The sequence below is a fragment of the Corapipo altera genome, unplaced genomic scaffold (assembly GCF_003945725.1).
Source record: "Corapipo altera isolate COAL_440 unplaced genomic scaffold, ASM394572v1 160, whole genome shotgun sequence".
Classification (NCBI taxonomy): Eukaryota; Metazoa; Chordata; class Aves; order Passeriformes; family Pipridae; genus Corapipo; species Corapipo altera.
Genome location: NW_020885016.1, coordinates 144678 through 155325, shown reverse-complemented (window position 1 = coordinate 155325; position 10648 = coordinate 144678). Strand labels below are relative to the sequence as shown.

Genomic DNA, 10648 nt, shown 5'->3' with positions numbered 1-10648 from the left:
GTAAGCACCATTCACATGTCTCCCCTTGTTCTCTGAGCCAGTCCCATCATCAGGTTGTTTAGGCAGATTGTCCTTGTCAAATCCATTGTGGCTGTTCCAAATTACCTCTTGCTTAAAATAGTTTCCAGGAGAAGATGCACCATCACCTTCTAAAGAGCCAGGCTAAATCAAGTGGCATAGAGTTGCCCAATCTTTCTTCTTACCCTTCTTATAGAATCACAGAATGGTCTGTGTTGGAAGGGACCTTAAAGATCATCCAGTCCCACCCCCCTGCCATGGGCAGGGACACCTTCCACTAGCCCAGGTAGCTCCAACCTGGCCTTGGACACTTCCAGCAATAGGACAGCCACAGCTTCTTTGGGCAACCTGTGCCAGGGCCTCACCACCCTCCCAGGGAAGAATTCTTGAATAAGTGTCTGGTGTTTGCCCTCTTTCAGTCAGCAGAATCCTCTCCCAATTATTGTGGCATCAGCCACTTCCTCCAGCACCCTCGGGTGCATGGAACAAAATCCCACCATCAGCACCCAGAAAAGCTGCACTGACACACTCTGCACCTGCAGCAATTCCTCATGGCTTGTCACCTCTTCCTTCTCAGTGTCCTTCCTACTCTGCAAGGACACAAAACAGCTGAGCTGGTCAGACCCCACAGTAGCCCTCGCTGACCATCCTCTTGCTTTAGCCACTCTCTCTTCAACATTTACTCCTTTACCCCCGTTACTCCACAGCAGCTGATACCTCTGGGCTTTGCCATCTCAGCTTTGTCTTGCTGTGACAGTTCCCTTCACAGAATCACGGGATTCTAGAATGGTTCAGGCTGGAAGGGCCCACAGTGGATCACCTGTCCCACCTCCCTGCTCAGTCCCAGAGCACACGGCACAGGATTGTGGCCAGACAGGTCTCGAATATCCCCAGTGAGGAGACTCCACACCCTCTCTGCTCTCTCTCCAGGGCTGGGTCACTGCCCAGCAAAGAAGTTCTTCCTCCTGTCCAGCTGCAACTTCCTGGGCATCAGTTCCTGCCCGTTCCTCTTGGGCCATTGCTGGGCCCCCCGAGCAGAGCCTGCTCCATCCTCTGCCCCCTCCCTGCAGCCCCTGACACCCCCTGGGGAGGGCCCCTCTCAGGCTCTGCTCTGGAGGCTGAACAGCCCCAGCTCCCTCAGCCTTTGCTGCTCCCAGAGCTGCTCCATCCCTTGGGCATCTCCGCAGCCTGCGCTGGCCCCGCTGCAGGAGCTCCCTGGCCCTGCTGTGCTGAGGAGCCCGAGCTGGGCCCAGCCCTGCAGATGTGCCTGGCCAGGGCTGGGCAGAGGGGCAGGATCCCCTCCCTGTCCTGCTCCAAGGCTCTTCCTGATGCCCCCAGGATCCCATTGGCCTCCTTGGCCCCCAGGACCCACAAGTCCTTCTCTGCAGAGCTGCTTCCTCATCCCTCAGCATCCCCATATCATCTTCATCTGAAGATTTTCCCTTCTGCAGTGTCAGACACAAACTCACCACTGCACCACGGACACTGTGCAGCTCCTGTGGAATCCTCACAATGTAAATCCAAACAGATCAGCTCTGTTGTTGCCTTGCCAGTTGCAGAAAAGACAGAGATCATCACTCATCAACTGGCTGGGGACTTAAAAAAGGAAACTAGGACTAACAGCCTTAAAAATACAGTGATTAGCTGAGAAAACCTTGGAAGAAGCAATACCAACAAATGCAGGTTCCGAGTTTGGAGCATTAATTAATGGTATCAACCTGATGAGCGAGAAAATTAAGGCAAGATTATATAGTGGAGATGCTGATATTTCTATTTTGCATGTAATTTTCATCCCCAAACAAACTGTAGTAGCTTAGCAAACACCGGCCTACTAACATGAGACAATTACAGACACATTTAGTAAAACAGGCAACTAAATTACTTTGTAATTACACTATTAAGCCAAATCTGGGGTGAAAAGGATAAAGGATTTGTGTCCCATATAACATCACTAAAAAAAAAATAAAAGCTGTGGAAAACCTAGAGAAACTTGGTAGTCTAAAGTAGGTGTTTAGGTTGATGAAGGAGAGCGATTATGAATCTCTGGGAAAGCCACACTTGAAGCTAAACTTGCAGCTATTGAAGCATAAACCACAGATAAAACTGAACAAGAACCCTGAGTTCATAACAGGAATTACCAGCACAGATGGTTTGAAAAAAGAAAGACCAAGAATTTCTGTGCCTCTGGAACAAAGAAATAAACAAGAAAGTGGAGTGTTCAGCTGGAATGAGCACGGCAATATTCCTACTGCTGAAGGAAACCACCAGGGAAGGAGGACATAAAGCTGATTTTTCCTCCCGCTGCCATGGCATGGTCTCCGTTGGGAACTCTGCCATCTCCTGTTGCAACACTGCTGGAACAAACACAGCACATAAAAACCAAGGGAGCCCCTGTGAGCACCATCAGCCACAAAGCCAGGCTGAATGGGACCAGAGGTGGGGGGAGATCCACACACAACCCAAACCATACCCACGCCTTAATGCATTTATTGCACTTTTCCATTCACAACTGAAACAAATGTTTTGCATTTATACCCATGTCCCAAATATAATTAATCATGTCACTGATTACAGGATGAGCAACTGATGGAGTTTCTGATCACACCTGAAATGACTTTCTTGTGTTGCAATCTCCCCTTGTCCGACTCGGGTGGAGCACCCAAACTACCCCCTGCTCTGCAGGTACACAGTGGGTGAGGAGTCACAGACTGGGTCAGGGTGGAAGGGACCACAGTGGCTCATCTGGTCCCACCTCCCTGCTCCAGCAGGGCCATCCCAGAGCACATGGAACAGGGTTGTGTCCAGACAGGTCTCGAATATCTCCAGTGAGGAAACTCCACACCCTCTCTGCTCTCTCTTGAGGGCTCAGTCACGTCACAGCAAAGAAGTTCTTCCTCCTGTCCAGCTGCAACTTCCTGGGCATCAGTTCCTGCCCGTTCCTCTTGGGCCATTGCTGGGCCCCCCGAGCAGAGCCTGCTCCAGCCTCTGCCCCCTCCCTGCAGCCCCTGACACCCCCTGGGGAGGGCCCCTCTCAGGCTCTGCTCTGGAGGCTGAACAGCCCCAGCTCCCTCAGCCTTTGCTGCTCCCAGAGCTGCTCCAGTCCCTCGATCAACTTTGTAGGAAAAGGCACAGTTTATTTGGTTTATAATCACAGGTTCAGGAATCCTTCAGCACTTCACACTACTAATGTGGTCCCTATATTTAAGGCAGGGCTCATCTCTGGGCTCAGAGTGTCTTCAGAGACACCCCAAAGCTGCAGGGACAACCTGGGTCCAGCTGGCTGGAAGGGCTGTGTCCCCCTGCTTGTGCTTTCCATGGGGTGTTATCCCCCCACCCTGAACTACAGGAGGTCACCAGGGACCTTCCCTGCTGTTGTCCCAAAACAGCCTCTTTCCCTCGGTGTGCAAGAGGTTGATCCACACATAGAGTGGAGGTATTTGATTTATTTACAGTTCTGCAAAGCAAGGAGGGGCTGAGTGGTAAATCCACAAAGTCAGCAGCACCACTACCAAAACTTTTCACTATTTTTATATTTTAGCAAACACAGGCATTCGTGTTTAATGGCTGCAAGTTGCGTAGTTCTCTTATTAATTGTGTTCTATTTTTTATTGGTTAATAATTCTCTCACTTCTCATTGTAATTAGTCCACATGCTCAGTCTTCCTTTTCTTTTGTTTGGGTGGGTTTCTTGGGGTTGGTGGCCATGAGATGGTGGTCACAATCTCCCCTCCAGAATTACCTCTAACGCAGTCGGAGCTGATTCAGCACAATCACTGAGTTGTCTCTATTAATTTCTTCCTTATCTTGGGGGTTCTACCAGATGTCCTTGTAGCCTGCAAATTCTGCATCCTCTGTGTCCACTCTCAGTGGTACATCCTTCTTCCCAGGCTTTGTTAACCTCCCTTAGGCCTGAGACCATTGAAACATGTCAAACCCCAAACCTTCACAGGGCAATTCCACCATCAAGTAATTTGTACTTCTAACACTTGGACATCACTTCGAGCTTGTGAGCTGCTCTATGGTTTGCAGACTAAATGTCCCTTTGATAAGGCTTGAAAGTACACCAAGATCAAACACCAAAAAACAGCCCAGCCCTTTTTAAGAAAATTTTTTAACATTCCACATTTTGCAACAATACGGCAAGACCCTGTTTCACAAACCCCCTTCTGACCCCCTGTAACACTCTGGGCAAATTGTTAACTATTTCTGACTTTTGAGATGCCAGCACCATTCACAAGGCAACTCTACCAACAAGAAATTTGTTTTTCGAACACCTGGGCATCTCTTAGAGTTTGCTGGCTGCCGTTTCACGGGTTAAATCTCCCTTCTTGCTCAGCAGGCTTGAAAGCAAACAAAGACCAAACACAAAAGAACACAATTTCTTAAGAATTTCTTTTCAATAGTCCGCATTTTGCAAGACCACGACAGCCGCCCTCGGGGCCCGCTCCGGCCGCGCCCTCACGGCCCCTCAGCGCGGGCCTCCCGAGGGCGGGGGGCGCTGTGTGCCCGCCATGGCGGCGGGGCCGCTCTGGCCCCGCTCTGTGCCCGCCCGCCGCCCATGGCCCCGCCGCGACCCCGCCGCCCTCACCCGCCGCTCGGCGCCGGCCCCGCGCGGTCCCCGCGCTCCCCGTAGCCCCCCGCGCCGTCCCCCCGGCCGCTCCCCCGTCTCTATGCCCTCGGCGGGGCGGCGGGCGCGATGTGGCGGCTGCTGCTGGGCCGAAGCTGGGGCCGCTGCGGGCCGACCCCCGCCCGGCCCGCCTGCGCCCCCGGGCTGGGCCAGGGCCGGGGGCACAGCCCCGAGCGGTGAGTGCGCGCCCTGCCCGCGGCTGGGGGGCCCCGCGCCGCAGCCCGGCCTCACGGGGCCCGTGTTTGTGGTTGTTCCAGGGCGCCCGCGTGTGAGGATGGCCCGGAGCGAGGAGAGAGGCGGCAGCCGCTGCCCCGCCTGGTGCCCCGCTACTCCGTGCTGGAGGCTGTCACCTGGGTGAGGAGCGCGCCCTGTCCCTGCCGGGGACACCCCGGGGGTGGGAGCCCCGAAACAGAGCCGGGAACGAGGGGTTGGGTGGAAGCGGGCCGGGAAGAGGGATCGGGGCTGTTTTCCGTGATTTTGTGTGTGGTTCTGTGCAGGGAGCGCTGGGCGCGCTGCTCCTGCAGCTCGTCAGGCAGGTGGCGTGGCTGAGGTCGCTGCCGGACGCGCGGAGGGAGCGGAGGTGTCCCTGGCTGTCCCCGCTGCCCCCCCAGCACACAGGTCAGCTCCCGGGGGGTCGTGGGAGGCAGCCGGGTAGAGTTTGTGCCTCGTGGTGTGTTAACTAAGGCTCAGAGGGAGCCGGGAGAGGCTGACAGATTTCAGGCTCTCTGGGAGGAGTGAGGGCTGGTATCTGCCAGGGGAACCTCTGCTTCTTAACGATTTGGTGCAATCCCACTTTGTTTATTCTTTTGTTAATCCCTTACCTTTGTTTTCCGCCCTGAATTCCTCTCCATGAACTCTCCTCCTGCTTGGCTGTGAGGACACTAAGTAGATCCGGTGTTGTTGCCTAAAGCAGACAGTTTTTGTGCTCTGTGTTACAGTGGTGACTGAAGCCTCAAGCAGCTGTCCCAGTGAGCAGCTGGGGTCCCAGTTCCTGCAGAAAGCAATTCCAGAGGCCACAGCAGAGAATTCATCCTCAGGCATCCCCTCAGGGCAAGGAGAGAGCCAGCCCTGGGCAGAAGTAGGTATGTGCAATGTGCTGCAGGGCAGGGTACTTGTGGCAGGAGGACTTTGGAGTTTCCCCAAGGCAAAGCTCGAAGCCAAGGAGTGTGTAGCCACTTATTGACCCTTGAGGAGACAGGTGAGAGTGGGAACACAAAATTTCAGAGAGATGAATCAGGAGTCCAGAGACAGGAGGAAAAAGTTCTCCTGAAGGCAGTGACAAGCCTGTGCTGTAGCTGCAGGTGACAACGGCTTTGCCTACACTGCTCTGCCTTAGTGGCCTGATTTTAGCTCCAGTTCTGTCCTTTTATTATTGTGGACAGATGTCTGCAGCCAGAAGGATTCAGGAGGATACTGCACCACTGATCTGGGAGACTTGTGTACATGGTGTGAAACTAAAGGAATTATTTCCTTCCTGCAAGATGAGGATGTATCTCTGAGCGCTTATGGTGTAGATAAGACAGTGGAAGGAGGTATCAAAGACATTATTAAAATGAGTTTTATAAAAATAGAAAGATATACTCCAACAAAATTGAAGTGTGTCCTACATAGGAAATTCAAAGTCACACCAAGGGAGATCAGATGAGACCTACAGCAGGGCTACTCACTAGATATATAAATACTAATGATGGCCTCAGGAAAGTTGTTAGAAGCAGGAAGGCTGCTGGAGCAGGTAAAAACGGGGACAACACATGATCGTGGTGTAGAAGAGGCACATAAGAAAACCAGCCAGGAATGTTGGCTAAATCATAGAATCACAGAAGGGTTTGGGTTGGAAGGGACCTGAAAGATCATCTCATTCCATCCCCCTGCCACGGGCAGGGACACCTTCCACCAGCCGAGGTTGCTCCAAGCCCCGTCCAACCTGGCCTTGGACACTTCCAGGGATCCAGGGGCAGCCACAGCTTCTCTGGGCAACCTGTGCCAGGGCCTCCCCACCCTCACAAGGAGGAATTTAAATAATGAAGGTGCTGCAGAAAAGGTCAGAGGTGTTCCCAATTTTTTTGTTTTCTTTCAGAATTTTGGCTTTCTTCTGTGCTCATTTAAGCTCTTGCCCATCTCTGCTTATCAAACCTTTCACCTGCCAGAGGTTACCATTCCCATCAGTTGGCAAATGGAGCATTTTGTTTCCATGTCTCCTAATTAACTCCAGGAAAACAGCCAGGTTAATTTACCTAAACTGCCAATTAGGCTGTTTAACCCATCTGCTTTTGCCTGGAGCAGATTAAGAAGCACTCAGACACTGCCAGGTGACTGGACACGGACCTCTGGGAGGAGTGGTGGGAAGAAGTGGAGACAGCAATGCCCTCACTTGGCACAGCTGAACGTTCCAGAGTGAATGTGTGTCTGACAAACAGTTTCCTGCTGAGAGTCAATAGGAAGAGCTTTTAGGCAAACTGATAAACTGAACAGTGACAAGTCACTAAGGCCACGTGGTCTTTGTTCAGATGTTCTTCAGAAGCTGTGAAATGGCTGAGCCTCCAATGATGATCTGTAATCCTGTGCTCAGATCTGCTCCATGAGCAGAGGAATGAGCACTGACAGATTGGACTCAGGCTTTTAAAAAGAGGTGGGTGTGTGTTTGTTTGAGCCACAGAACTGCAGAAAAGGTAATTCTAATTTGATGGAAAATCTGATAGGGAGTAGAGGTGTCAGATACCAGGATGAGATAGATACCTATGATGTGCTGAATAAAAGATTTTAGAAGGATTTAGGAAGCCATTTCTCAGGCCAACTTGTTCCCCTGCAGAGACTTAAGAGAGTTGTAAATCTATTAAGAGTTCTTTGGAGAAGTCAACAGGCATGTGGAGCAAGATTATCCAGCTTTTAGCTTTCTGAAAATGTTTCAGACAGGACCTAAACCAAAACTACCTGGAGAATTCAAGATGATGTGAGGGAATACGGAGGGGCTGCTCTTAAGCTTGTAACTCCTAAAAGCACAAGGAATAGTTTTCACCATGCAGAGCTGTTCCTGGTGAATTCCCCACAGTCCTTTGTTGAAACCTGTTCTGTTCAGCACAGTCAGCAGTGATTTGGAAAAAGGAGGTGACAAGTGAGACGACAGAAGCAGCAACTGGTACAGAATTATTCAGCACAGTCAAATGTGAAAGTCACAGCAAAAGACTGCACTAGAACTAAACCCAGGGTAATCCCAAGGGGGATTAAATGAGTGTACACAGGGGAGTGTGCTGTAAATACACGTGCAGAATGAGGAGTGTCAAATTAATAATTATGTTGCAGGGGGAACACTTGAAGATGTGCTTTTGATAAGGTTAAGTCAGTGCTCGGCAGCAGTGAGGCCAATTAAATGTTAATTATGGTAAAGGAAGGAGCTGAGGACAAGGCAGTGTCGTGGGTTTGTGTGATGCAGCCACGTCTTGAACACTTAAAGAAAAGACACTGAAAAACAGGGACAAAATTGGCAGAGAAAAGAGTGACAAGGAGACAATTACATCCAAATAGAGACTGACTCTTCAGCTTAAAAAAAAAGAAGTGGCAAAGGGTGTGTTTGCTGCTGCTCTGTGAAACTAGAAGCGTTGAGAGAAAGTGAATGGGAACAATATTTTTCATAATCCACACAGTAATAGCAGCACAGAAGTGGACAGCTAGCAAGTTTGGAAAAAAGCAAAAGGCAGTAGATGCTCGGCCAGTGCACAGGTAAATTGTGGAAGTCATTGCTACAGACCAAAGTACAAGTGGGTTCCAAGAAGTGATTAGGTAAAATTGCACCTTCAAATTAGACTTAATTGGTCCAGCCAAACCTCCTGCTCAGATCACAGAACAGCTGATTGCTGGAAAGTTCTGCCAGGGAGAGCGTGACTTTATAATCCCTGTTCCTTACCCTTTCTGCCCAAGCAGCTCCAACTGTCAGTTGTCAGAGATAATATATGTCAGAAATAATTTGATTTTGCTCAATACATAAGTCCTCAGGTTCCATTGCACATTATGCTGTATACCCATTTTGTGGGAATTTATTGAGAGAAGTCAGGGTGAAGAGATTTTGTAATTTGCACTGAAGAGCCTGAAAAATTGCATAGTTTTGCCATGTGAGAAGTCCTGTGAATCTTTCCATGCAAAGCGATCCCTTTCTCTCAGAATATGTTTTGCTTTCTACAGGAAAACGTAAGCAAGGTATAGGATTTTTTTTTTTCCTGGTGCTTAGCTCCTGAAAGAGGGTGAGGCTGGCAAAGCCAGAGTGTGGCAGGAAGCTGGGGAGAGCAGAAGGAGGGGAAGGACAGACGCCTGGCAGATGACGCAGAGGAATCTGGTGGCAGAGCCTTGCCATGAGAGAACAGATCTCAGAACTCTCAGTGGAGCAGAATGTACCTTCCCTGCCCCAGTTTGCTGTTGCCAGCAATGGCAAAGGATCTTCTGCAGAGAATTCCATGTCCTTCCCCTTTCTCTCAGGGTTTCAGTTCATTTCCAGACCTGCTGGTGCTGCTCTCCATGTGCAGAGACAATCTGCTGTTGCTGTCGCTACCTCCAGGAGCAAAGATCTGGGGGATGGATCCCAACATTCCAGCCTTGCAGACGAACCATTCCACTTTTAATGTAACAAAATGCCGTAGAATTTATTGCTGCAGTGTGTTTTAAAAGAAAACTTTGGGAAATTAACTTAAAAGTTGCTTTAAATAACACTCTGGCTATTGCTATCAGCAAGTCCTCAGCTGTATGTTTACATCCTTTTTTTTTTTTTTTTCATGCAATTCCTGCCTCACTTGAAGCCTTTTTGCTAGAAGTTAAAGGCACAGAGTGAGCAAGCAGGTGATTACAGCCAGTCTCAGTGTTACAGCAGCTGAATGCTGCCCTGGGGAGTTGTATTTTACCCCTGGCAGAACTGTAAAATTCGTTATTTCAATTCCAAGATTACAGACATTGCAAAAGTGTGTTTTCATTTCAAAGCACAATGAAACCAATTGGAAACACTGAAATTTTCCATGAGGCAGAAATGCTGGATTTTGTCCAGCTCTTGTTGTGACTTCATTCTCATGAAGCCTTTGGATGTTTTGGGATGAGCAATCTAGAACTGTCTCTGAGAAGATTATTAATTCCTCATTTGGAGCTAGATGTGAGCAACATTTCATTAGTCCAGGATGAACAGTGGGGAAAGGCAAAAATATTTATTAACTGCTGAATGTGTGAGCGTTGGGCATCCAGAACACTAAAAACAGGATGTGTAGTCATGTTACATCATAGCATATGTTTGTAGAAGTAGAAATAAATTGCACAGAAAATTCCAGCTGTGGAATTCCCAGCTTTTGCACGTCCGACCTGAAGAATAATTTAACGTGGTCCTGTGTGAACAGTATAGCAGTGGGTTTGTTCAGAGGCTTGGAAGTTCTGCTGGAAGCTTGAGAAATAAGAAACAGTTGGGTTGGGTGAACTTGTATTAACTAATGCCAGGTTGAAGTTTAATTTCAGCTGGTTGTCTCATTCTGCTGAAGGGATTCTTTGCTGCTGGGGGTGTTCTTGAAGAGTTTTGATTTGAGGCTTGCCCAGCCTCAGAGGTGAGTTCTGAGGGAATTCAGGCACAGGTTGCCCAGAGAAGCTGTGGCTGCCCCTGGATCCCTGGAAGTGTCCAAGGCCAGGTTGGATGGGGCTTGGAGCAACCTGGGCTAGTGGGAGGTGTCCCTGCCCATGGCAGGGGGTGGAACGAGATGATCTTTCAAGTCCCTTCCAACCCAAACCAGTCTGGGATCCTTCAGGAGATGGGGCTGGGTGTCAGGATCAGTTGGTTCCTGTGTTTTCTTCCAAATGCTCTCTGGGAGGGGTAACCCTGCTCTGGGGAGATCACTGGGGTTTGAGTGAGGAGGGGTTTCCAGTGGGAGAGGGGAACAAGGTGGTTCTGCAGGCTGACAGAATTCAGAATTAGTGGCTGTTTATTTTTCATGGTTTAATGGTTTGCCCAAATTACAGCATGCTTTCCTCTGATTTAGGAGTAGAT

The 10648-nt window shown here is 49.7% G+C and overlaps 1 protein-coding gene and 1 long non-coding RNA gene across 2 annotated transcripts in view; one reads left to right on the top strand and one right to left on the bottom strand.

Moving 5' to 3' along the window:
• The window catches only part of LOC113958978, a 42001-nt gene extending 36416 nt beyond the window's left edge, over positions 1-5585 (bottom strand). Inside the window, exon 1 of the long non-coding RNA XR_003531668.1 lies at positions 5466-5585. This is a non-coding gene — a long non-coding RNA (uncharacterized LOC113958978). The remainder of the gene's footprint in view (positions 1-5465) is intronic.
• DELE1 (DAP3 binding cell death enhancer 1) overlaps positions 4641-10648 on the top strand; it is a 20337-nt gene continuing 14329 nt past the window's right edge. Inside the window, exons 1-4 of the mRNA XM_027667649.1 lie at positions 4641-4820; positions 4902-4998; positions 5142-5262; positions 5583-5726. Of these exons, the coding sequence (XP_027523450.1) occupies positions 4714-4820; positions 4902-4998; positions 5142-5262; positions 5583-5726 (469 nt within the window). The 5' untranslated portion in view covers positions 4641-4713. The remainder of the gene's footprint in view (positions 4821-4901; positions 4999-5141; positions 5263-5582; positions 5727-10648) is intronic.